The sequence below is a fragment of the Lagopus muta genome, chromosome 12 (genome assembly GCF_023343835.1).
Source record: "Lagopus muta isolate bLagMut1 chromosome 12, bLagMut1 primary, whole genome shotgun sequence".
Taxonomy (NCBI): domain Eukaryota; kingdom Metazoa; phylum Chordata; class Aves; order Galliformes; family Phasianidae; genus Lagopus; species Lagopus muta.
In genome coordinates, this window is record NC_064444.1 from 17,741,551 (window position 1) to 17,767,624 (window position 26,074).

Here is a 26,074-nt window from a genome sequence, read left to right on the forward strand (position 1 = left end):
GATTAAAAAAATATATCCATAAAATAGCAAGAAACATCCAACTTCCTCCTGGCTGCCACTCAGCGACAGCTTCTTATTGCCTCTCAGCATGGCTCCGTGGACCCCCATCCAGGAGCTCGGGTGTTAGGGACAGTTCTGCTCCCCAAGTGAGGTGAGGCAGTGGCACAGCTGCCCAGGGCTGGGGAGGATTCACCATCCATGGAGGCATCCCAGCGCCGCAGGGATGTGGCACTGAGGGACGTGGGCAGTGGGCACGGTGGGGTCGGGGATCCGAGAGAGATTTTCCAACCTTTGATGATGGAGGAGTGAGGATGGAGGATGAGGGAGGAAGGACGGGAGAGGGAGGACGCGGGGATGGAGCTGCCGGTCCTTTCTCATAGAGCCAGGAGGGGCTCCGGGTGTCACAGCGGAGCCGGGTCCCCCCGCTCCCATTCCCTCCCGGCTCCCCCCGCGCAGCCGCTGCGGGCGGACACCTCCGGCCGCGTGTCGGTCCGGGCAGGGCGGGAGGGGGCGGCCCCGCGTTCCGTCCCGCAGCCCCTCCCGCAGCCGTGGGCCGGCGCGGCGCCAGCGCGGGGCCTTAAACAGCGGCGGCGGCGGCGGCCGCGCCCAGAGAGCGGCACCGGGAGGTGAGAGCGGGACAGGCACCGGGAGCCGGCGGGGGGCAGGGGGGCACCGCGGGGTCGGGACCGCTCCGAGGATCCCGAACCCTCCCTTAGGGGTCCTCATCCCCCGGGGCCGCGCCTTCCAGCCCTAGCGACGGTCGCTAGGCAACGCAGCCCTGCCCTTAGCGACGGTCGCTAGGCAACGGGAGGGGGACTGAGGGGGGGGGGGAGCCGCGCTGGAGACGGGCGCGGGTCTGGGAGCCGGCTGAGGACTTGCGGGCGGGTGGTGGCCAGGACCGGCGTGGGCTGTCGCGCTCGCATCCCGAGCCGCCGTCCCCGAAGACATCTGTCAGCCGTCGGCAGCATCCCGGTGGTGAGGGGCCGCTCCACCCCGTCCTGCGGCACCATGGCAGGGAGCTCTGAGATGGCATCGCTGGAGGAGAGCTTCCGCAAGTTCGCCATCTATGGCGACACCAAGGCCACGGGGCAGGAGATGAATGGGAAGAACTGGGCCAAGCTGTGCAAGGACTGCAAAGTCATCGACGGCAAAAGCGTCACCGGCACCGACGTGGACATTGTGTTCTCCAAAGTGAAGTAAGTGACTGGTTGGGGTCTCCCGTGCCTCTCCATGGTGCAGTGGGTGTTGATTGTAAATCAGTGCAAATCTGCAGAATGGGAAGTTCAGATTTTGAAGCTCAGATTTTGAGTCATGCACAGAGGAAGTGGGAACCCAGCTTCTCATTCAACATCCCAACAGGAGGATGCTCAGGGCTGTACAGCGGGGTGGGGCACAGCTTTGAGCTCAGGGAGGGCTCTGACCTGGGGATGCTTTGTGGTCCCCGTGTATGTGGTGGCAATCAATGCTGCACCAGGGTGCAAAAGTGACAATAGATGGGGATGCTGCTCCCCCCTCACTGCTGTCTGGGTTCTCTTGTTCCCAGCTGGAGCCAAGTGACTTTGGGCACCGATGCCAATGGGGAAGAACAAAGCACAGCAGCTCTGTGCCAAGCTGGGCAATGAGGGGAGGTCAGAAGCAATGATGACAGATGCACAAACCCTCCCATCACCAGTGCCCAAATCCCCAGTGAGGTTTAGGCACAGAGGGCTGTAACACCACTGGGCTGCAAAGCTCCTAAAGCCCATCTGTTCTGACCAGTGCAGCCCTACTGCGTTTTGGAGGTGGCTGAGGAACCCCAGGTTGGGAGAAGAGCATTCTGGGGTCCTCACCATGCGGCTTGGACCAGCACAAGGTGATGCTCACAGCGTATGTTTGGCGCTTGCAGAGGGAAGACAGCCCGTGTCATCAACTACGAGGAGTTCAAGAAGGCCCTGGAGGAGCTGGCCCCGAAGCGCTTTAAGGACAAGGGCAAGGAGGAGGCATACGAGGCCATCTGCCAGCTGGTGGCTGGGAAGGAGCCCATTAATGTGGGCGTCACGGTGAGAGCGGGGGGCACGGGGTGAGGATGGGGCTGTGCTTTGTGGGAGCCCTATGGGCTCGGGTTTGGGTTCCCGGTGGGCCTCAGGAACAGGCATGGGGTCGGGATGCTGGCTGACCCGCTGCGTCCACGTCCCTGTGCAGAAAGCCAAGAACGTGGGCGCCGTGGAGCGGCTGACCGACACCTCCAAGTACACGGGGTCACACAAGGAGCGCTTCGATGAGACGGGCAAAGGCAAGGGGAAGAGCGGGCGGGAGAACATCGTGGACAACAGCGGCTACGTCAGCGCCTACAAGAACGCGGGCACCTACGATGCCAAAGTGAAGAAGTAGGGACTGCCCCATGCGCCCACCGCCTTCGGTCACGTTGGCCTCGGGACACGGCCGCAGGGCCTGGGAGGCTGCACCGGGGCCGGCCCCACGCTGGCGGGATGTCGGATGTGACGGGCGAGCAGCCGGGCTCCGTCTCAACGCCGCGTCCGTCCTTCGTGCATCACCCCCTGCCTCTGCAGCGCTGCTCCATGGGGTGCCCCGCCGGCACCTCGGCCCTCCCTACCTCAGACCCTGTGGGACCTCAGCCCACCCTCCCCACCCCTGGTGTCGCAGCCTTCCCATCGCCCCATCGGGATGCCGCTTGCCATGGGTCCCATCTCCCAGTGCAGCTCCCAGAATGGGGTCCAATCACTACCAAAGGTCCCCGAGCCCCCAGCTCTGCACCCACGTGGGCTCCCACTGCCCCCAAGGAGCCTGAACCAAAGGATGCCGCAGCCCCGCGCTGTCACCCCGCAATAAAGCCCCCTCCGCACTGACGCCCCGCCTCTGGTTCCATCCGTCTGTCCATCCCTCTGTCCTTCTCGGCCAGCCCCAGGACTCGCTTCCTGGCTGGCCCCGAGTTGCCTGAGCAACCGCAGGCACAAACACAGCGCCTGGCTCCGGCCCCCGCTCTGTTTGCAACCAAACACACCGCGGGCTCCTGGTAACCATCCCTGGGAAGCAAGCAGCCGCGCTTGGGCTGGGGTGGCGCTTGGGGCAGGGCGCTGCCACCCCAACGCCCGCAGTGTCAGCACTGCCCGAGCGCCGGGCTGCTGCTCACAGCGCTGCAGGAGCTGCTCACGGCTCGGCTGCCCGCCAGCTCACATCCCTCTGCACCGCCCTCTGTAAAGGCAGGAGGCTGTGGGCTGACCCTGGGCTGGTGCTGACATCGCTCCCTGGCACGGCGATGGGCTGGGGGTGTCAGCCCCGCTTCGAGCAGCTCATATGAGGGTTGTGGGGCTGCCTGTGCCCCTTGTCCAGGGTCCTTGCCCCTTTGCTGATTCCCATTATCTGACTGCAAAAGGAGGCATGAAATGCCTGGGGCTGGGCTGAACCACGGTTCCTAAAGGTCAGCACTACTGCTACCCATCCCTGTCCTTCTGCAAGTGGAGGATGTGATGAGGCAGGACATTTTGCAATGAGGTGAGCAACCAGGCCAGTGGGGCTGACAAAGGACAGGAGGAATGGAAATGCCCACATCAGGGCAGCTCTGTGAGGGGCTGTGGGACCCCTGGGCAAATTGGGGATACTGGGAAGGTGTCCCTAGGGTACTGAAAAGCTCATTAACGTGTTGATCTGATCACAACCTCTCCCCAGAGGCCAAAAGTGCTGTGTTTGCCCCAAACCCTCAAAGCTCGGTCATTGGCCCAAGGCTCTGATGTGCTTTTGGGGAATCGAGACCCAACCACACGGCCTACAAATGGTGAGGATGCAATGGGCACATGGCTGGACCTCTCTGCTGGGTTGGCCAGCACAGACATCCCACTCCTACCAAGCCAGACCCAAGGCAAGCAGTGCTGGCAAAGACCCAGCAGGGTCAACTTAAAGAGCAACTTTGTCAGTGGGGTGTTCAACATGGCAAGGAGGGGCTGGCCAACATTGATACTCCCACCTAAGGTTTGGGAAGGTCGTGGTGATCACAGGGATAGCTGATGTAAAGAGACAAATGTCATATCTCACTTCAGACAGGGTAAGGAGGAGGATCTGGAGAGCAGCTTTTCAGTCCCCAGGAAGGTGGTGGGGCAAACGCTCCTGGGAGGTGATTCTGGGCAGGTGGAGGACACGCAGATGACAGGGAATGGCCACCAAGGACCTACAAGGGCATGGCACACCTGAGCAACCCCATGGCCTTCTACAACAAGGTGGTGGGTAGCCAAGGGGAGGAGTGGGGTTGGTTGTGATTATCTTAGTGGTCTTTTCCCTTAATGATTCTATGACTGTAGACTTCAGTGTGGCTTTAGCATGGTTTGCTCCAGGAGACACAAAGAACAGGATGGCTGGGTGGGTGGAAAACTTGTCAGGCCACCAGGTTGGGGTTGACCAGTGAAATCTGACGTGGTGCCACGGGCTGCTGGGGCAGCAGAGGGCTTGAAACATCATCAGCAGGGCTGCCTTCAGCCATGTGAAGTGACACAGCCTAAATGGGGGGCTTGCAGCCGCTTCCCTTTGCTAATGAATTGGCTCTGGCTGAGCATTTGCTCCAAGGTTGGCTCCACACCAGCTCCAGAAAGCCACTTCACAGCCAGCATAACTCCCTAGCAGCAGAGGAGCCAGCAGGCAGAAGGTGTCTCAGCCAGCATTTATGTCACTTGCATTTATCGAGGTCCCAGCACTAAGCTTGCAGCCCATTTTTTTCCCTTTCCACACGTTCCTTTCCCTTGGCTTGGGAGAGGATATGGGATGGCAAGAGCAAACCCACAACGTGTCACTGTCAGCCCAAGGGAACCAGGAGGACTGGCTGGTGGTGGAGGCAAAGAGAGGGCAAAGCCTTCAGGGCAGCAGGAACATGGTGAAGAATACGTGGAGACACAGAAGCACAGAATATCCCGGGTTGGAAGAGATCAGGATCATGGAGTCCTCCATTCCTGCTCACTGGTACCAGTAGTTCTGTACCTGCTGACACCAGCAGTCATGGTGCTCATTAATTTATCTTCTCTTTCTGCAAGCTCATTCTTGGCACCTTCCCTTCCTGTGCTCAAGCAGATCCAAGGCTCTCCTGAGCAGAAGGCAGGATCCTGGGCTATGAGCTTCCATAGGGAAAAGGGCCTCAGTAGGGTGGGGGCAAGAGGCCTTCCCCCCTGCAACAGAGGTTAAAAAAGACCATGAAAAACTGAGGTTTCAGACAAGCTCAGATGTAACTCAAAGCCTGAAACACAGAACCGTTATGGTTGGAAAGACCTCTAAGATCACCCAGTCCAACCATTGACCCACCCCCACTGTGCCCTCAGTGCCACATCCCCACTGTTCCCAAGCACCTCCAGGTTCTCCAGCACCTCCCTGCAGGATCAGGAAAGATGAAGCCATCCTCTCTGAAGGCAAACAGACCAGCTGACTTCAGTCCTTGGATGCTAACTTCAACCACTTCCAAGGGAAGCAACAAAACCTCTTCCTTGTGGCCACGTCACTGAAATGGAGCATCGTTTATAGACACAGTTTTGGCCTTGATGGGTGCATGGGAGCGACCTCCTTCACTGCAGGATCCAGCAGGTCCCCTTGGTCAGCACAGATCCAAGGGGTAACGTGGCTGACGATGGGAAGCCTGAGACGTTTTTAGCCCAATGAAGTCAGCCTGTGTTTGATCTGATGCCTTCCTGGGCTCCTTGCTCGGGTGTCATTAAGTTCACATAAATAAATCAGAAACAGAGGCCAAGAGAAGCAATCAGTGTCTGGCAGCACGGAGTGCACTGCTCCCTCTGCACAGTTCCGGGCTCTTGGCATGGGTGAAGCCCTGTGGGAACGCCAGCTCCATGCTGGAAACTTTGTGAGCTGCTCTGATGAACTGCAAAGCAGACACAGTGAGGCTCTGCAGCACGAAAGCAGCTCCGTGCGTTTCGAACTCACCCCCTTTGAATGGAGCTGGTGCAGAAAGAAGAAGTGTTAAAGCTGAAGCTACAGCCCCACACTGCTGGAAAGAGTGATGCTATCCAGGTGGGACGCTACCAAAAGATGACCTTAAATTTCCACTCTATGAGCCATTTCTCTGCTTCCCTTGGGAGCTTCCAGGCTGATCTGAAATGTAAAAGGAAGGGCTGAAAGAATTAAAGGAAGGGCTTTGTGCTTTGACAACAACCCAGTGCCTGGGGTGATGGGCTGGGCTCCTCCATGGGTCATTTTAATCTGGGATGTGTGTTTTGGGCAGCCCAAAGACCCTGGTTTGAATACAGATCTTACAAGCAATGCTTCATCGCCAGGCACACGCTGGTACTGATGCAGTGCCATTGCAGAGCAAATTGAATCAACTCGATGCCTTTCCTCCCAGTACAGCATGATCTCAGCTGAAATGTGATTAGATGGGAGCCATCCCCACGTCTCGTTAACCCCATCAGTGCAGCAGGAGGACAGGGGCAGAGAAATGGACCGGTGCAAAGATCAGATTCTCCAGCAGGACTCTGCGTGGGACATAAAAACAAACACAGCCCCTGCTTCACGCCTGCTCTGCTCTCCTTACGGAGGACGATGGCTCAGCTGCTGCGAAGCAAAGCGCTGGGCAGAGCTGCATGCTGGTCACAGCCCTGCTGCTCCTCACAATGGGCTGATGGCTGCAGAACGGTGTGATTTTGGGGAGGATGAGCTGCTCTGTGAGTGGTGTGAGTGCTCCCTGTACACAGCTGCTGCAGCAGGAAGATGTTTGTGTTTAAAAGAGCCGGGTGAGATTGACACAGAAAAGACTCATAGGGCAGACAGGCATTCAGCAGCGCACACACACTGCAATGATGTCTCAAAAGAGATATACTGTCTTCCATCTATTCAAATTCACACTAAAATATGTATATACTGAGGAAGCCTGCACTTAACCTCTGTATTTCTAGACAACTACAACCATGACTCATTTTAAGATTGCTTGCATTGCTGTCATACAATGATTAATAACTGCACCCTGTGCTCACCTGCCTGCTAGAACAGCTGGGAGCCCATAGGGGGCTCCCATTGCAAAAGTCTCTCATTTTGACCCGCGATTCTTCTCCTAAAGAAGTAAATCCATTGTAGCCAGGATATTCCTCTCCACCCACTGCACTGGCACATTTCTATCTTGGCTTTCAAGCATGCAGGCTCAGTGAATGAATTTGTCACTCTTTATAGCTGTGAGGAGACAAAACCACCAACCAACATCGCTGAGGGCGGCAGAATCAGAGGAATGAAACGTCTCTACAGCTGTGTCAGTGCCTGGCAGGTCCTAGGAGCTTCCCAACACTGGGTGATCCACCTGGAGAGTGATAAATGACACCGAGAGTAACGCAGTGCAGTGTAAGCAAACCTCTGTGCTGCTGCTCCAGGGTGTTTGTTTGGAACACATTCCTAAAGAACAGAAAAACAAAGCCATTTCCAAAGCATTCATGCATACGTGTGCAGAACCAACCTCAGCAAACAATAGCACACGAGGCACAAGGAGATATTCAGGCATGCTGTCAGGGAGCCGAGGTGACGTCAGAAAACAAAGCTAAACAGAGATGTTACTATGGATATTTGCTATGATGGGTGGTGGTGGTTGGGTTTGGTTTTTGGTTGTTTTTTTTAGGACTAATTGGGAACAAATTTGAGCTTTGGATTTAAACATTTCCTTGCAGCATCTGCCCTGCAGCCCAACCTGCACTGTGCATCTTAGACCCAAGGAGCAGGAGCGCGAGGCTGCAGATCAATGTGGGGTGAAGGCTGCTGTGCTCCTGCCCCATGTTATTGCTGCAGATTCAGCTGGGATTCATGCAGCCTGGCTGCCCTGGGATTTTCAGCCAGCACAAACTGAAGTGAATTACAAACTAAAGAGAAGGTTCCACCTGCTGAGCTCCATCCTTCATAAATCCAGCTTCACTCGCTTTCTTGAGGCAGAGCTTTGAGAACAATGAGGAGCTCCGAATGGGCGAACATCACAGCTGGCTGAGCTGGCTTCCTCCTGCAGGTGGAAATGGTACATTGGAGCTGGTGCATCCCACAGGAAGGGAGCAGGAACACTGATAGAGAGCGGAGGCTCAGGCCTGCCCCTGCCTGCAAGAGGAGTACATGAGACAAAACACAAAACCACAGCTGAAGTGCATGAGCAGCATGTGGGAAATGCAGCAATTCCTGCAACTCGGCCACGCGTGGAGGATGATCAGGGAGAACTGCTGCTTGAAGGCTTGCTGTGCAGAGGACAAACAGCATTTCAGGGCTGGACACGAGGCCAAAGCCAGCAGGAAGAAGGCTGCAGAGGCAGAATGACGGGTGTTTGTTTGCCTGCTTTCCTGGGAAGCAGAAGCAGGCAGAGCGCAGCCAAACAGCTCCTCTCCGTGGCCAGCACAGATACTGATAAATAAACAACGCTGGGAAGGGGTGAGAGATCTGGGAAGGATCCTGTGGGATGCTGCTGGCAAAGCAACGGCCGACAGGATGAACAAGGAGGTGCTGGTTGGCCCCAGTATCTTTGAAGGGAGAGGAAGAAAAGGCTTTGAAATGCTCTGCTAAGGACAGGAGGGTTGATGCGTGCTTGGAGCCCTGTTCAGCCCAGGCCCAAAGGAGAGATGTTGGAGGCTGTGGATGCTCCAGCCCTGCAGGCATTCAAGGCCAGGCTGGATGTGGCTCTGGGCAGCCTGGGCTGCTGGTTGGAGACCTTGCACACATCTGGTTGGAACCAGATGATCACTGCAGTCCTTTTTAACCCAGGCCATTCTATGATTCTACTTGGCAGGGCTTCATCACCACCTCACAAAAACGAGAGCAACCCCAAAGCCCCAGCTGCAGAGATTTCCAAACGAGGGCCAGCAGACACCAGTCCCTAAACTGGAGATACTTGCAAACCAAGTAGGCAACGCTCAACAAACTTCCACTGAGCCAAAAGTAGAGGAGAGCAGCAAACCTGTGGGAACCAATGCCTTGGTGTAAGAGAGGCTGATCCCAGGCACGAGGAGTGTCCACAACACATGAGATGGAAATCCCATTGGAAGCCATCTTTTCTCTCGGTAATTAAATCAAGTGATTAATCCCTTCTCAATTTCGTTATTACAAGGAAGCAGTGCTAATTAAAAACTTCACAATAAGGTTATCTTCTTATTGAATTTCCATTAGCATGCTCACAAAGAGAGCAAAAAGCACCCACCAGAGCAGCATCCATTCCATTAAGTTGTTCAGCAGATTCAGGCTGAGTCCTTTGGACTTTGAGGATTTCTGGCAGAGGTTGAGGAGCTTTGTGCAGCTGTCAGGTGAGCATCCACCAGATGGAAAAGCAAGTTCTGGGCTGCAGAGATACAAAAAGACTGCCATGAAAATTCTCCCCCAACAATCCTATGGGGTATTGTTTAACATGAGCTTTTCCTATGAAGTTACTATCAGTAACAGCATGTCCTGAAAGGCAAAAACTGGTGAGGAGTTTCCAGTGACCTCCACAGGTAGTTTAAACTATGTCTTATAGGGCTTGAAATCTAAAATACTGGCTGGTCATTAACTTATGATGCCTCTAAACCAGCCTTCATGGTACCATTCTGCTGGTATGAGAAGCATGCAGAGCTCTTTAATTCCTGAGCTCATGCCTTCAGCAGTACCCTAAGGTCAGTGAACAGCCAGGACAGCACAGCAACTCCATCAATCTGCTCTATAGAGGTGTGTGCTTCATTTAGAAGAGACTCTAGAAATAAAATGCATGCCAACAGCTTTATAACAGTCTGCAATTAGGAATCAAAGGCTCTCGTAGGTGCCATATATGCATTGATTTCACCTCACTTCGTGTTTAAAAGACTTCCATGTATCATTTGTCTCTCCTTCCAACCCGAGCAAGAAACCAGAATCCCAGCAGCCTGCTTCATAGCACTGCCCATAGGCATTCTCCAAGCACTGAATCTCTTTGACAGCAAAGCTTTTCGACCAAGCTTTTCGGATCCAAGCTGCCCAAGCTGCTGAGGACAACAGCGGCCATCCCGCCTCCTCCAGCACAGCGTGGCCTTAGCTGGAATATCCTCAGCAGCATGAAGTTGGTTCAGAGGGAGTGGAGCAGGTGGAGCAGGAGAGTGAGAGCAGCAGAAGCTGCGTAGCACAGCTGGATGCTTTAATTCCACACAGCACCATTGCATGTGAGAGCACAACTGAAGGCATGCAGTGCGATGGCACGCTCACACAGCTCCAAAGATCACGAGAGCTGCTGCTACCCAAAGCAAAACCCCTCCTGTTTGCTCTGTCCTCTGAGATGGAGAACAGTTGGTTAGAACAGCGGGGAGCAAAGGGAGCCAGGTTGGGCTGGGACCCCCCACATTCTGCAGTGGGTAAACCCCGATTTTGCATGAAAGGAGCAGGCTGCCTCCAAGCACATCCCAGAGATACGGCACAGATCTGATCAGAGGTGAGCACACAGCCACGTCAGAGGCACAACCCCATCGGGGCTGTACAGCAACGCAGATGCTGCTCCCCACTTCTAATTATACACCAGCATTAACGATGCACCGACTTTAATTAATATATTTAAGCACAACCCACTTTCCTGAAGGGAAAATAAAGAATGACAGCCGTTTGTTGCTTCCTCACCACATGGCCTACTGCTGCAAGGGCAACACGAGCATCTTCTTTCCCCCCACCCCACCCCTTCACAGCCCCTTTTCTCCCCCCCCTTCTCCCCCCCCCCCCCCTTCGCAGCCCCTTCTCCCCCCCCCCCTTCGCAGCCCCTTCTCCCCCCCCCCCCTTCGCAGCCCCTTCTCCCCCCCCCCCCTTCGCAGCCCCTTCTCCCCCCCCCCCTTCGCAGCCCCTTCTCCCCCCCCCCCCCTTCGCAGCCCCTTCTTCCCCCCCCCCCCCTTCGCAGCCCCTTCTCCCCCCTTTGCTAAGCAGCAGCCGTTCCAGCCGCATTCCCACCCGCTCGCAGCGAGATGCCAGCTGTTTTCCCCGCTAAGAACATCGGGTTTGCCCCCCCCCCCCCCCGCTCCTGCCCCCCCGCTCCTGCCCCCCCGCCTCCCTCGTGCCCCCCCGCAGCCGCTCTCTCTCCGTCCCCGCCCGTTGCTGCCGTTGCTCGGCCGGCCGCCATGGAGGAGCAGAGCCGCTCTGTGGGTCCCAGCCCTCCTCCCTCCTCAGCGCCGTGCTGGGCTGCCCCATGTCGCGGTGTTTCAGTGGGAGAGAGCAGCCACTCAGCTGCAGGGCGGTGCTGGGGCTGAGCAGCACTGAAGGCTGTGCGAGCTGCAGAACGGCAGAACGGCCCGGGTTGGAAGGACCTCGAGGATCATGAAGCTCCAACCCCCTGCCACACGCAGGGCCACCAACCTCCACATTTCATAGCAGCCCAGGCTGCCCAGGGCCCCATCCAACCCAGCCAATCTGGCTCAGCTCTTACCTTCCTTCACTGCCATTTGTTCACCTTCCTCTTCTCGGTTTCCTTCTCGCTCCCTTCCTGCAGCCTTTCTGGGAGGGAGAAAGGCATCACAGCTTCATGTTATCTTCTTCCTGCTGCAGGAGTTGCGTTCTCCATCTCCAGCACAAAGCCACCCCCCTCGGTGACAGTGGCACAGCAGGCCAGGGCTGCAGCCAGCCTTCCCTCAGCCCTTCTGCACGCTGTGCTAACCCACAGCCAAACCCACACTTGGGTGCAATGCAACAACAAGACAAAACTGCCTATGGGCCTTAAAAGCACCATAGGAGGGTGGGGGCAGGCCTTTGTGCACAGGTGGTGGTGATGGGGAGAGGGGTGATGGACCCAAGGAGAGCCAGGTGGGATATTGGGAACCATTTGTGCTCCCAAAGAGCAGCGAGGTGCTGGGGAGGTGTGGAGTCACCTGGAGGTGCCCGGGATGTGGCACTGAGGGACGTGGCCTGGAGCGGCCACACCGTGGGTCAATGGCTGGACTGGATGGTGTTGGTGGGCTGCCCCAGCTTCATGATGCTGCGATTCTTCCCCCGCTGCTCGGAGCTGTGTGGGAGGCCGTGCAGGTGTTTGTTTGCATTCTGTTCCAGTCTCAGCCCCTATTTCAACTGGTGATCGCAGACAAAGGACCGAGAATTGGGATGTGTTGCTCAGCGCCGTTTGCCCCGTGCTTTGTTTTTCAACAAGCTGCTTCAAAAACCTGCATCATAGAAGGTCGGAAAGGCCACCGAGGCCATCAGCCCGACCTGCAGCCCATGCCTCCCCGCTCCAGGCCACGTCCCTCAGTGCCACATCCCCTCTTGACGCCCCCAGTGAGCCCCGCTCCCCTCCCTGCGCAGCCGTGCCGATGCCTCACCGCCTCTTTCTGACAATAAATGGTTCCCAATGTCCCACCTGGTGCAGCTGAGAGAATCTTTATGGTTGGGAAAAAACCAATGGGAAACGCAGAGTCCGATGGGATGTCAAAATAAAATGCACGGTGCCTCAGCACTTACAGGTTCCTTCCTGCTTTTGACGTGTTCTCCTTTTCTTTTTGAAGGAACCGGGGCGCACCGCTGAACCAGCAGAAGAAGAGTCATTTAATTTTAACGTTGGTGGATGGTATTTCTCGCTTCCCCGAAGTCAAGTCGCTCGGTTTCCTGACTCTGTGTTGTGGAAGGAGGCTTCTGTGCAAGACTGGTCTGAAAATCTGAGGTTATTTATTGACCAGGATGGTTTTGTGTTCAGGCACCTTCATTACTACATGCAGACTTCAGAATTGTCTTCTCTCAGCTGCACTGAATTGAATTTGTTGTACGAGCAAGCCTTAGTTTTGCAGCTGACACCTTTAGCACAGGTAAAATGGGGTGTTCTGAGTACCTGAGACATACCTAATTGTTATTAAGAGATGATATACATTCATTTCTTAGATGGTGCCATCTGTATGAGGGTGTCAAGGAATGCATGTGTGACTTTAGCAGTGCCTGCGATGCACATCCAAGCAGATAAAGAGAAATGGCCACACCAAAAACACTCCCAAAGCAGAATCTCTGCTGTTTCTGGCTTGTGAGTGGCTGCCAGTGCCACCTTATTCATTCACTTAATGGAGGCACTGAATGTGCGTGCAATGGAAGTCATAACCACGGCTCCCACATTTACTTTGTACTTCATATCCTGCAACAGCGTGCAACCGTTTGTTCGGCTTTAAAGGGATTTATCATCCTATAAAGATTAGGAAGCATAGAGACTATTATTAATCGCTGTAACTGAGCCATAACTGAGCCAAACATCAATTCCTGTTTCTAATCAATGGATCCCTTCAGTGTGTGGGGTGAAAATATCACTAGAAGGAGCTTCCTGTTGCCTTGCTTGGCTTTCTCCATTGCTGCACACTTCTAGTTGTGCCAACCTCCTGTAGGGACCCAGCTTTAGTGGGCAGTTGGATGCTGTGCCCCCCAGAGCTCCCTTCTACCCCTCTTGGATTCCAGAGCTAGAATAGAAACTGGTGCCATCAGAACTCAAGTGCTGCAACAACAGTTGGCTTTATCTGGAATGTATAAATGGCTTTCATTTTATCCCACATTCCTATAGGTATTCTCCATTCATTTTGGTTGGTTGGTTTGTTTTTTCTGGCTAACTTTAGGTATCAAAATGTTAGGAAGGCAATCTGTTTGTTCTTGTCTGTGCGCAGGGTTCCATGGCATGCTGTGGTAGGTGTGAGCTGCAGCATGGCATGGATGGGACTCCTTCCCCTGGCTGTTTTTTGTTTTTTGAAGTTACTGCATAGAAAAACTTCATGTATCTGAACAGCTCTTAGGCAATTGGAAGGAGGACGGCTCACGTGTCCAACCTGCAGACGTACCAGCAGCTGAAAGAGAGCCTCTGAACAACTGGAAAGCACAGAAATGTGCCAACAAACCATCAGAGATCCCTCCTAGAAGCCCGGTGTTTGCAGGTAGGTGTCCCAGACCCCCCCAGGTTCGCTCAGTGAGGTTCCTTTGCTGGGTAACCTGGAGTGAGCCCAGCTCACAGCTCTTGGCTGCTGCCAAGCTGAACGGATGCGAGTGGTTTGTGCACAACTTCTTCCCTGGTGCCTCATCACGGGAACATAGAAGGACATACATGCAACTCTTGGTCAGGTATTCCTGTCTTCAGCTTTTCACTCTGCATGTAGGAAACCCTATAGAAGGGACCTGAGATTTCTTTTGCATCCTTAGGAGTGCTTACTCAATGCAAGCCAGGAAGTTCCATCTTTATCTAACTGGTTCTTCTCTGCTTTTCTTCACTCAGGGCTCCCTGAAAGGACTCCCCTAGGACTAGTGGATACACCTTTACTTGATACAGAAGAGGAAGTGAATTACTGCTTTTTGCCATTCGATTTAGTGCAAAAATATCCGGTGCTGGTCAACGATGACAACTTGCTGTGGCTGCTTGAGAATGCGGCCCTGATAGAATGTGATTCCAGTGAATTCCGCTTCATAGGTAACCACTTTTATTATTATGACATAAACCATTCCTTCCTATCTCCAGTAATACCTCTATAAAGGCTGGAACCCTGTAATATTTATTGGGTTGGTTTTGCTGTCTGCCAGTTTCACTGCGTTAAGAAGCAAAATGCATTGGGTTCCTGCTGGAGTCTCATACCTGAAATCACCCACTTGTGGTCCTGCTTATTTATCTTTCATTACTCTAATGGTTTGCTAAACTAAAATGCATGATGGCATCAGGAACTGGAGCTACTGTTGGCACATGGGAAAATACACATTTAAGGGCAGGTCAGAATGGAAGCACGTCCAGGAAAAAGAATCAGACAAACCTCTACCATGAATTTCTTAGGATGCAATGATGAACAGAACCAACCTAATCCTGTGCTTACCCAATTATCCACGCTCCGTTTACCCTCCTCCAGCACAAGCCTCATTTGCAGGCTATCGTTTTTAAAGGCTTCGTTTCATGGCACGCTGCACATTATCTGCTGTGCATGTGGGTATGGAGGAATGGGAAGCTGCAGGAAGTCAGGAGGAGCTCTTTTTGCTAAACCTGAGCACTGGGCACAGGATGCCAGCGCACACTTTGTGTGTTTTGTGTTTATTTCCAAGTGAATTTTCTCCGCTCCAAGAAGTTGTTGCTGCCTGATGATTTCTCCAACATCGATGCCTTGGAGGAGGAAGCTTTAACCTTGGGAATCCCTGAACTTACAGAGGCTGTGAGGATCTACAGAGGTAACACAGTGTACACAGAGGGAACTCGATGGTGGCCTTTCGGTGTGTAAAAGGGAGCTGTAGGAAAGAAGGGGACAGAATTGTTAGCAGGGTCTGTTGTGGTAGAGCAGAGGGAAATGGTTTCAAACTGTAAGAGGGGAGATTTAGATAGGATATACAGCCAAGGTCAGGCTGCACGGGGATCTGGGCACTGATGGAGCTGTGGGTGTCATTGCAGTGAGTGGGAGCCTTTAAGGTTCCTTCCAACCCAAACCATTCTATGATTCTACAAACTTCATGTACGTTGGCAGAGCACAGAGGGGCTGTGAGCCTCCCTTCTTGAAGATATTCAGAAGTGGTTTGGATTTGGTCCTGGGCACACTGCTCAGGTTGGCCCTGCTGGGTTGGGTGACCTCCAAAGGTTCCCCTCCAACCTCAATCTATCATTCTGTCACCACTACATCTTTTCTTACGAGCACTGCGTTTAATATTCGTTTGTGAAATAAACTTTTTGAAACAGGAATGGCATTAATACAGTCAACTGTGAACTGAACAGTCGTGTCATAGAACCACAGAATCACCAAGGTTGGAAAAGACCCACAGGATCATCCAGTCCCACTGGCTGCCTATCACCAATAGCTCTCACTAAACCACGTCCCTCAGCACAACGTCAAAACGTTCCTTGAACACCTCCAGGCTCGGTGACTGCACCACCTCCCTGGGCGGCCCATTCCAGTGCCTGAGCACAGTTTTGGAGAAGTAGTATTTCCTAACATCCAGACTGAGTCTATGGTCAAATTTGAGGCCATTCCCTCTAGTCCTAAAGATCAACTCATTTGCATGGACATTTGATCTGCTGGGAAGTTATAGAATCATAGAATGGTTGAGGAGCCCTGCAGAGAAGGACCTGGGGGTCCTGATGGATGAAAAAATTAACATGAGCCAGCAGAGTGTGATTGCAGCTCAGAAAGCAAATGGAATCCTGGGCTCCATCAGAAGAGGGGTGGCCAGCAGGAACAGGGAGGCGATTGTCCCTCTCTACTCTGCCCTTGTGAGGCCCCATCTGCAGCACTGTGTGCAGGTCTGGAGGCCCCAGTGCAAGAAAGACAGGGAGCTGTTGGAGAGAATCCAGAGGAGGGCAAAAAGATGATCAGGGGGCTGGAGCACCTCCTGTACAAAGACAGGCTGAGGGAGCTGGGCTCGTTCAGCCTGGAGAAGAGAAGGCTGCGAGGTGACCTCATTGCAGGCTTCAGTACCTAAAGGGAGCCTACAGACAGGAGGGGAATCAACTCTTTGAAAGGGATGATAACAGCAGGACAAGGGGAAATGATTTGCAGTTGAGGGAGGGAAGATTGAGTATGGATGTCAGGGGGAAGTTCTTTGCTATAAGAGTGGTGAGGTGCTGGAACAGCTGCCCAGAGAGGCTGTGATGCCCCGTCCATCCCTGGAGGTGCTCAAGGCCAGGTTGGATGGGGCCCTGGGCAGCCTGGGCTGCTGTGAAATGTGGAGGTTGGTGGCCCTGCATGTGGCAGGCGGTTGGAGCTTCGTGATCCTTGAGGTCCCTTCCAACCCAAAACATTCTGTGATTCCGTGCAATTCTGTGAGTTGCAAGGGACCTTAAAGGCCTCCTGCTCCCTCTCCTTGCACTGAGCAGGGACACCCACAGCTCCACCAGATGCTCTGAGCCCCATTCCCTGACCTTGTCTGTCTGCAGGGACAGGACACCACCACCTCTCTGGACGGCCTGTGTCTCACCACCCTTAGTGAAAAAAAACATCTTCTTTACCTCCAATCTAAATCTCCCCTCTCTTAGCTAAAACCCATTTCCCTGTGTCATAACACAGCAGCCCTTACTTCTTAGAATCATTGGATCATAGAATCACTCAGGTTGGAAAAGACCTTAAAGATCATCGAGTCCCACCCCACCCCAACCATCCTACCCTAACACTAACAGCTCTCTGATAAATCACGTCCTTGAGCACCACATCCAAGCGGTTTTTCAACACATCCAGGGATGGTGACACATCCACCTCCCTGGGCAGCCCACTCCAGTGCCAGGGTTCCAAGGGTTCCAACAACCCTTTCTGTAAAGAAGTTTTTCCTGATATCCAACCTAAACCTCCCTTGGTGCAACTTGAGGCCATTTCCCCTCGCCCTGTCACCAGTGAGAAGAATCAGCCCTGCTCTGCTGCAATCACCTTTCAGGTATTGGAAGCGAGCAATGACGTCTCCCCTCAGCCTCCTTTTCCGCAGACTGAACAGCCCCAGTTCATTCAGTCTCTCCTCATAGCCCACTTTCTCCAAGCCCTTCCCCAGCCTCGTTGCCCTTCTTTGGACCTTCTCCAGCACCTTTCCGTACTGAGGTGCCCAAAACCAAACGCAGCACTCGAGGCGAGGCCTCACCGACGCCGAGTTCTTTCATTTCTAAGCACTCCCCGGTTGCCCGCAATTAGCGATCAGCGGCAACTCTCGGTAACGAACCCCTCGTCCATCGCTTGCAGGCGGCGGCGCGGCGCGGCGCGGGGCCCGGGAGCGGCGGAGCGGAGCGGGGCGGCGGGCGGCGCGGTACGCGATGGCGCTGGGGCTGCTGCAGCACTACCCCGATTCAGCACTCGGACAGCTCCTGGTGGGCGGCGATCCGGCGCGGCGCCGCCTCCACGTGCGCGGCAGCGGGGCTCTGTTCCGGCACGCCGGGTACGTGGGGAGCGCGATGTGCGGGCGGCCCCGGGGCTGGGAGCCCGTCGGGAAGGTGCTGGGGTTGGTGATCTCCCCGCGGGATGGCTGCTGGGTGGCTTTTTGTGCTCGTCTGCCTCGCCCGAATGGAACGCTGGGGAGGTGAAATGGCGCCTTGTGGATAAAGTTGATGTTGCGCAGGGATTTTTCGTGCTGAAGTACCTTGAGTAATAGAATCGTGTGTCGTGAGTCGAATCGGACCCGTGAGGGCCATCGAGTCCAACTCCCACCTCTGCAAAGGGGAACCTAAGTGTTAAACCATACATCTGAGAGCGCTCAGATAGTTTCAGATAGTCCAGAAGTTTCCTGAATGCTGGCAGCTGTGAGAAGCACCCTGGGGAGCCTGTGCCGAAGCCCAGCCACTCTCCATTGAAGAACTTCTTCCCAGTATTCAATCTGAAATTCCCCTGATGATTTAAGCCATTTAGCCATGCCCTCTCACCAGTCACTGGAGAGATGAGCACTTCCCTCTCTACTCCCCTTGCACCTTTTGGCCAACATCAGGTGTAGCACAAACGCACACTGCCCCATCTCTGAAGGATTACGGGTGGACAGCAGCGTGGTGGAACATGTAACCACCTCCTCTCTGCCCCTGGCTTTTTGGCTGCTCTACCTGTTGTCACCAGGGAATGATGCAGCGTGGGAGAGATACTGAAAGTTTCAATTGCCAACCATTATTTGATGGGTCTAACGCAATAGCTGTGATTGTGGACGCGGAATTGTTCAAGGTTCCTGATGCAACAAGTGATAATAAATAAGCAGCACGTGTAAAGCAGAAACGTAAAGGCTCCTCCTTTTGGGCAGGAATTGGTTGGGAACTTGCCGACTTCCCCTCACTGAGAACATCTCTGAAATCCAAGAGCTCTGCGCTTTCTTGGACAAAGGGGACATCACCCACGAGCCAGTGAAAGAGGCTTTAAGATGCTATTTGAAGCAACAGATGCCATCGGGGAGCGGAGATTGCAGTAAGTCACAGTTCTTCAAACACTCTTCTGTTTTAAATTATAACGAGCAGTTTTGCCTGCATGCACTTAACGACTGATCTTCTGCTGGCTCGTGCTTCAGCCTGTAGGGCCCTAATTGTCCCCTTTGCATTTCTTGCTCCGTTTCCAGACGCAGACTGGACAGCAGAAGTGTCAGTATGTACCCTGCACCAGATTGTGAAGGTTTATGTAGGAAGTAACTGGTATGAAACGTACTTACAGACTTTACTGAAGGTATGGATGGCTGGCTGAGCTGAGACTTCCCAAGTCAGAATCTGTAATTCTACAGCAACTAAGCTAAATTTCTAACAACAGCAATTATTAGAATGGATTTGCCCTGAGTACTCTACAATAGAGTAAGTTCAGATGCCTGAGGCAAATCAACGTTGGACTCATTAACAAAGTACTTCCTGGGCTAATGAGGCATCGGGCTAATGAGGTCAGCAGACCCGATGGAGTTGGTTCAGCGTCCTTCCTGCTACCTTAACATCTTTTTTGTTTCTGTAGTACCCAGAGCTGCTGTCGAACGACAAGAAGGTCTGTTGGATCACGTATGGTCAAAGCCTTCTGATCCATGGGGACGGGCAGATGTTCCGACACGTCCTCAACTTCCTCAGACTTGGGAAATTGTTTCTGCCTGCGGAATTTAAGTAAGAGTGAACTCATGGGTTTGATTGGACCGCAGGTGGTCGTATGGGAAACAAGCATGGGCGTCTGGTTTCTAATGTTCATAGAAATACTATCCAAAAAAAAGAAGGACTCTATTTTCGGCCCTGAAGCAAACTGCTCTGTCCAAAAATCAGCTGTTGGAATTTAGAGGTAACTGTGAGATCGGTTTTCTTTATTTATTTTAATGAGAGGCGTAGCAGACCCTTGTCCTGTGGGAAAGGCTGCAGATGTGTGCTCTGTGCACACTCCCAGCAAAAACAAAAATGCTTTTTTATTGATGGAAACCATGGCATCATTCTTCAGCTGTGGGGCTTTGGGGCCGGATGGTTTACATTATATATCTATATAGAGGTGTTAGGGACAGCAAAGTCTGAATTGGAGCAACTGAAAAATATTTCATCTGCACCCTCTGCTGGTATCTCTGTTTTAATGCTGAAACATCTCTTCCAAAACCACAGAGGTGTAGGAAAGCAGGAATACTGGGGTCCTAAGCAAGAGAGGGTGCCCTCCCTCCATAGGCATTGCCAGCCTGTGAGTTCTCTCACGTTTATGAAACATCAGAAATGGTGATGGCTTCAACATCTGCCTCCTAAGGATGTTCCTGCAGGAGCCATTGTGGAAGAGAGACCTGCAAAGATTTGAGAAAAGGTGCTGGGTTTCTAGGCAAGCAAAAGGCCTTCCGGCCTTAAGGTACTCGTGCTGACATTAACGTACTCATAGGCCTCTGCAGATTCCTAGCCATACATTTATCAGGACGTGACTCATTTGGTGGACTAAGGAAGAGCAGCTGACATCATCTACCTGGACTCGTGCAAGGCCTTTGACGTGGTCCCACATCACATCCTTCCCTTGCCTGTCAGGCTGCACAGCGCAGCCCTCTTGGTGCCTTGGCTCCTTGCAGGCACTGGTGCTTCTCCTCCCGCTGCCCATTACGACTTTTTGCCCTCGGCAGTGGAAGCCCTGCGTGACATCAGGAGATCTTCTGCTTTCTTCGGTCTTTGAAGCCTCCATTCAGCTCCAGTTGGCGGGCTCTCTTCAGTCCAGATCAAGGCCTTTCAGGCCGCCAGCTGACGTGGTCAATTTTAGCTCAGTTAGCTGTTGTATATATTTTCATTCTTTTCCTCAGAGTCACCAGAAACATTACACTGGTGGCTGCTTCGGTGCATTAATCCCTGTTTACTTTCACGGCTGACATCAAAGGCATGCAGGAAACTGAATGTCAGGCACCACTGTCATCCCAGTGCCAGCAAACTGAATATGTCTGGGAATGTTTCTGGTCACGGGATTTCTGCTGGTGACCCACCTTCACCTCCCAGAGGGGCTGCTTTCCCTCCTCTGTCCTCTGCAAACAGTCCTGGTTGGCCAAACAGTGCCTGGGAATTGTTGGAAGGGCAGCGTAGAAGTCAGTGGTAGTCAATGCTAAGATTCCTATTGCTTTCAACAGAACGAGATTATTTCTGCTCGTTGTTGAGATGTTAGGTCTGAAAATGCAACGCAAAAAGGTTGGTTTGGGCACTTTTTGGGTACTCCATATGGCAGGCTTCTTGTCTGCAATGTCGTAAGGGAAATCGCTGCTGTGAGTGCATCTTTTTTTGTACACTGCTTCAGCTTCCCGAATCGATGCATAATTGGAAAAGGTTGTTAAGACTGTTCATTCAGTGGCTGCACTGTTAATTTACACCTCACAGAGAATGGCCTCTATTCTGTCAAGAAGCAGAGGAGTACGGGATCCCTTCCCTCTCAGAGGCACTTCGTCACTGCGAGGCCTACAGGTAGGTAAAACATTTCTTCTTTCTTTTGCCTTCCTCAGGCACAATGTGCTTTCATCTGACCTGCAGTAGTCGTCTTTCTCAAAGGAGCACAGCTTTGTCACTGCCTTCTGAGATACAGCCCCTGCAGGATGAGCAGTTCCATTCTCTTTTGGGCCATGCTCTTTCCCCATTAGTTATATGGGTACAGAGACAGAAGAGCCTTCGGCTCTCCAAGAGCTAAGAAAATAGGCAACTGAGATCTTCTCCTGATTCCAGATAGGGAAAATATTGCATTTCCTTCAGGAAACCCATTGTACAAAGTTACCAGACTGAATGGAAATGTTCTTACTCAGTGGCTCGGGCTCAAACCTGGCTTTGCCAAACCCCTGCTGGTTTCTGGAGACTCCCTGGAGGATTTGCTCTGGCCTTATAAGATCTGTGTCTCTGCAATGCTTCATTTCCTGTGTTCTCTAGGGAGCCAGGTGGGTTCCTACAGCTCCTTGCTGATCACTGGCCAGCCCAATGGGCAGCCTTCTCCAATCTGAATCTATGGGCAGCTCACTGGGAAGCAGTTTCTTTCTTCCTTTCTTCCTTCCTTCCTTTCCTCCTTCCTTTCTTTCTTTCTTCCTTCCTTCCCTCCCTCCTTCCTTCCTAGCAGCTACTCTGTGCTTCCAGAGTTGTTTCACCTTTTCAAAAGCTCACGTGCAGCTCAGGCAGTCACCACCAGGAGCTCGCTTTCTTAAGCAGGCTTAAAATTCAATTTGGATTCCATGCACGTAGATGATTGGCCTGGCTCTGAATAGCTTTCTCCCCAGAAGAGTGTAGTGCATCCTCACCAAAGAGAGAGAAAAACAAACCCCAAGTCTGATCTATCAGTAAGGCTCACATGAATCCACTGGTTAAAGTTTTGTGGATGCTGGAACAGAAGAAAAGATCATTTTTATCTGCAGCATCACAGTTCAGAAATCCTCAGCCCAGGTGAGCAATGAAGGCTCTTGGGCCTTTGTTATCTTCACATTGCGCACCAGTGATAACAGAGAGTTCCTTTCCTTCCCCAGTAGCTTACAAGTTACTTGTGATAAAAATGAAAGGGATCCACACAGAACCCCTGGTGAGTGGAAGCCCCTGTTGCAAGGGAGGGGTTCTATCTTAATCACAAGTATCTGCTACCTAGGTTATGGATCCAAAACAAGGAACTGAGGAATGAGGATTCTTTTCCACATAGAGTGCCTTGGAACAAGGAGCGTGAGTTCAGCAAAGACCCCAGAGAGGTAAGATTGGCCTTTCAGAAGGCACTGCCATAGAAAGCCTTGCTGAGCATTCAGTGGTGCGAACAGAGGTGATTCCAGACAGTGCAGCACCAGTGCTGGATTGCCAGGGCAGGGCTAAGGCACAGCACAGGCATAGGAGTGAGAAAGCATTTCCAGAGACAAAGAACTTGGCTCTTAAAGGCTTGCATTAGAATCAATCAAAGATACCTTTTGATAGGAAAGGCAAGATTTGTTCTTCCTTCCATGCAGAACAGTGCTTTGCTCTGCTTTAGGTGTATTCATGTGCAGCTGTGGATTCCAGGACACATATCGATACACGGAGCAACATAAGAGATCTGAAGGGGAAGCGAGACAGCAGTGGGGGGAAGGCAAAGCCTCCCAAAATGGTGCCACAGAGTGGGGGCACGAAGCGAAAGAACGCCGCTGGAGGACAAGAGGAATCCTCACCCAGCATGGTGAAATCCAGCTTGCGGTCAGAAAGCCCTCCAAGAAAGAGGGGGATGAGAAGCAGTTTAAGGAAACAGGCAGAAAATAAAGACCCAGCCATTGACACCCTGAAATTACTTTCCCTGGTGAAGGAATGGGGCACGCTCAACTCCAAGAGATGGGGTTCTCAGCACGTGGAAGTATCTGATGGTTGTGTCACAGGCGCTGCTGAGCAGGACAGGGGTGTCAAAGCTTCTCCTGCTTGTTCCGCTGGGAAAGTGAGCTCTGCAATTCCAGAAAATGAGCCCAAACGTGGGGCTGAAGGACAGCAGCTAGAGCAAGACGTGTCCAAAGAGAGTTTGCCAGTTACTCCAAGCACTGGAACGCATCAGCTCAACACCGTCAAAACTCTCCCAACAGGGAAAAGCATCAGGAACGTAAACAGGGAACCAGCAGAAGGTAAGTGATTGCTCTCTGCCTGTTTGCAAAAATGAGGAGAGTAACGAACTGAATCACGATGCGTGAGATGCTTGGGTCCTGCTGCTGAATTTCACCAATGGTCTCATCGCTTTCCTTGTTCTGCTCATAGGAAGTTTTCCTGGTGAAGGAAAAGACAGGAGCTGGCAGGTGGAGCCCATCCCGAGGGCAGGCGGTAAGTTGGCACCGAACTGCTGGCCCAGCAAGCCGTGTTCATAATGATCTGGTTTTGTTTCATGGCGGTACAAGGCAGTTTGCTCTTTTTCCTATATGAAATCCTCTTTCATAACCCTTGAAAGAACCCTGGCCTAAAAGGTGCTCAGGTTCTGTTACACTGTGTGTCATGGTTCCTTTTCCCCTGGAAGAGGGAAGTAAAGAAGAGCTGTGATGTTGTGCTAAAGGCTGTAAATGATTTGATGTTCAGTTTGCCATTTTCTGTCCATTACTGTTACGCTTTTCCTCACAAAGACCAAAAAAGGGCAGAACTTCAATAAGATCCATTTTATGGTCACGCAAGAGAGCAAATGTTTATCCACTACAACTGCATGGGCTTTGCTACAGAACCCAAACTGTACCCATTCACAGAACCGAGGGACAGCCAGTGTACCAAAGCTCTCCAGGAAGCTCACGGAACCGCGGCAGTGATTCTGAAAGTTGAGCATCCTCCAGTTCTAGGCAGCGATGGCTGTCACACGTGGCACGAAGAGAGCATCGTTTACAGCACTCTGCTGGGCGGCGTCCAGCTGGAGAAGTCAAAGCCTCAGGGGCTCCCCGAAGGTAAGGAGATGCAAATAGCTGTGGGGTGCTGCTGCAGAGCTGCTAGCCTTCCCTCTGTAATGAACCAGGGGAAAATCAAAAGAACAGAAACAAAGCCCGAGATCAATGGCCTGAAGTCTGTGTGCGTTCAGGCAAATGCTGACACTGAGCTCAGATTTGAAAACACTGCAGGACTCCTCAGGCAGGACAGGCATTAAAGAAGCCCACGGCTGCTGACTGGAATGCTGCAGCTGCATCCTTTGATCCTGATGGTTTTGTTGATGTGTTTCTTGCAGACACCATTTTCCTTCGCTTCGCTCTCTCCCATGAGGAGATATTCTATGCCAGGCAGTGCCACTTCTTCCTGACCGATGTCATCCTGGACTCCATCAGGCAGAAGGACCCCAGGGAAATCACAGCCAAAGTCATGACCCTCGTGGACAGGCTGTGGGTAGGTCTGAGTGCTCAGAGAGCAGCGCTGTGCCTTCCTGACCTCCCCAGGCTCCACTGGGTGCAAGGGCTTAGAAACTTCAAGGAGAGACGGAGCTCTTCCTCATTTGCCTACTGTTATGATAATGTGTTCTATTTCAGACCCAGCAGATCGCACCCAAGGCATTCGTTGATGACCTACTGAGCACAGAATATTTCAAAGGGGACGGAAACGTTCGTGAGCAGCTTCTGAAGTGGGTGGAAGTAAGTAGCACTCGCCACCAGGTGATGCTGCGGGGCTTCTCAATACTGTCGGCTTGATTTGCTCTCCCCAGCCGTTCGCTAGCGAATTAAATACGGCAAGGGCTTTACAGCGCAGATCGGCTCCCGTCACATCGAGCCTTCCTAACAGCTAAAGAGCGTGCTGCTCGGTCATGAGGCTGCCCGCAAAAGGCGGCGGACGGCTCCCGGGGTGGGTGAGCAACGTGGGCAAACGTGGTTCTGCAGTCTGACACCAGCCCTACCTGTGCTCTTCCAGTTCACGCTGCCCTCGGCACGGAAATACAGCCGCTGCCTCCAGCTGCTGCTACAGAGAGGCTTTGCTCGCTCCGTCTCCTCCTTTCCCTTGGGAATGTAAGTTTACAGAACGTTAATAAAAATCCCTGAAACGAGAGGGTGCACATCTCATCTGAGCTTTAATTCCCCCCCCCATTCACCACCCCACTAAGAAAACAGCATTTCAGTCTCCCTCAGCCCCTGCAAAGGGCAGCTGGGTGCCCAAGAGACAGCTGTGCTCCCCCAGCAGGGCTGCTGCCTCTCAGGCTGAAATCACCATAGCACACACCAGCAAGATTCGTACAAAGTAAATAACATTTATTAGACAAATCCAACCCTGAAAAAAAACAGCATCAGGTAAACATGAAGGTTTTGTTGTTTGTGGGCTGTTTTTGGTTTTTGGTTTTTTTTTTTTCCAGCACTGCAGAAATCTTTGAAACTGAGACATTCGGGAAGTTTGTTTTTCTTTTTGCATTGGTAAACTCTTTCCCTCTGGTGACACGAGCTACTGCTGCCTCGACAGCCCCAAACCTTGCATTAACTTAGCAAAGATTTTAAAACAGTAACTTCTCAATGCGTCCCAGTGCAACCGTTCCCCACACGATTTCATATACAAAGGTGTCAACTGTGTTCTAGCTGCTGTCTACAAAAAAGGCTTTTTAAAAAACAAAACACATTCACCTTATTAAAAATAAACAAGTGTTTTACGTACAGTACAGGAATTTCCAGAGTCAGAGGAACAAGTTTTGGATAACGCGTGGTCCGAGTCTGCCTGCTCTCAGCCCCTGCAGCCGCCCAGCAGCAGCCTGAGGTCGCTGCTGCCCACTGCAAACTGGCCCAGCAGCAGCACAGAGGGGAGGGGGGCACAGCTCAGCCCCCAGCACGCAGCCCCCCTCCCCTGCCCCACCTCACCTGGGGGAAGGCACTCCTAGGAGGCACGGCGAGCCGGCAGGTTAGTGCAGGAGCAGGGGGT

At 52.7% G+C, this 26,074-nt stretch overlaps 2 protein-coding genes and 1 long non-coding RNA gene across 9 annotated transcripts; 2 read left to right on the forward strand and 1 right to left on the reverse strand.

The window, feature by feature from the left end:
• Positions 1-523: 523 nt before the first annotated feature.
• Positions 524-2,825, forward strand: TPPP3 (tubulin polymerization promoting protein family member 3). Of its 2 annotated transcripts, none has more exons than XM_048959091.1 (4): positions 524-626; positions 966-1,196; positions 1,886-2,039; positions 2,182-2,824. In XM_048959091.1, the coding sequence occupies exons 2-4, from the start codon at positions 1,009-1,011 to the stop codon at positions 2,368-2,370; spliced, it is 531 nt and encodes a 176-aa protein (XP_048815048.1). In that variant the 5' UTR covers positions 524-626; positions 966-1,008; the 3' UTR covers positions 2,371-2,824. The 2 variants fall into 2 exon arrangements, with proteins under 2 accessions (XP_048815048.1, XP_048815049.1); XM_048959092.1 differs by having other exon boundaries at positions 534-626; positions 1,016-1,196; positions 2,182-2,825.
• Positions 2,826-4,002: 1,177 nt separating this feature from the next.
• On the reverse strand, positions 4,003-11,591 carry LOC125699506 (uncharacterized). Of its 6 annotated transcripts, none has more exons than XR_007379585.1 (3): positions 11,345-11,591; positions 9,137-9,274; positions 4,003-7,957 (listed from the first exon to the last, which is right to left on the reverse strand). It is a non-coding gene; the product is annotated as an uncharacterized LOC125699506 (long non-coding RNA). The 6 variants fall into 6 exon arrangements; XR_007379590.1 differs by having other exon boundaries at positions 4,003-8,896; XR_007379589.1 differs by having other exon boundaries at positions 4,003-7,273; positions 7,842-9,274.
• Positions 11,592-11,844: 253 nt separating this feature from the next.
• Positions 11,845-26,024, forward strand: KCTD19 (potassium channel tetramerization domain containing 19). Its single transcript, XM_048959056.1, has 17 exons — positions 11,845-11,937; positions 12,411-12,707; positions 13,661-13,805; positions 14,141-14,332; positions 14,950-15,072; positions 17,553-17,745; positions 18,589-18,749; positions 18,898-19,001; positions 19,275-19,417; positions 21,125-21,208; positions 22,362-22,458; positions 22,731-23,343; positions 23,474-23,536; positions 23,947-24,138; positions 24,414-24,568; positions 24,709-24,810; positions 25,085-26,024. Exons 1-17 carry the CDS (start codon positions 11,845-11,847, stop codon positions 25,181-25,183), a joined length of 2,856 nt encoding a protein of 951 aa, XP_048815013.1. The 3' UTR covers positions 25,184-26,024.
• Positions 26,025-26,074: the final 50 nt, after the last annotated feature.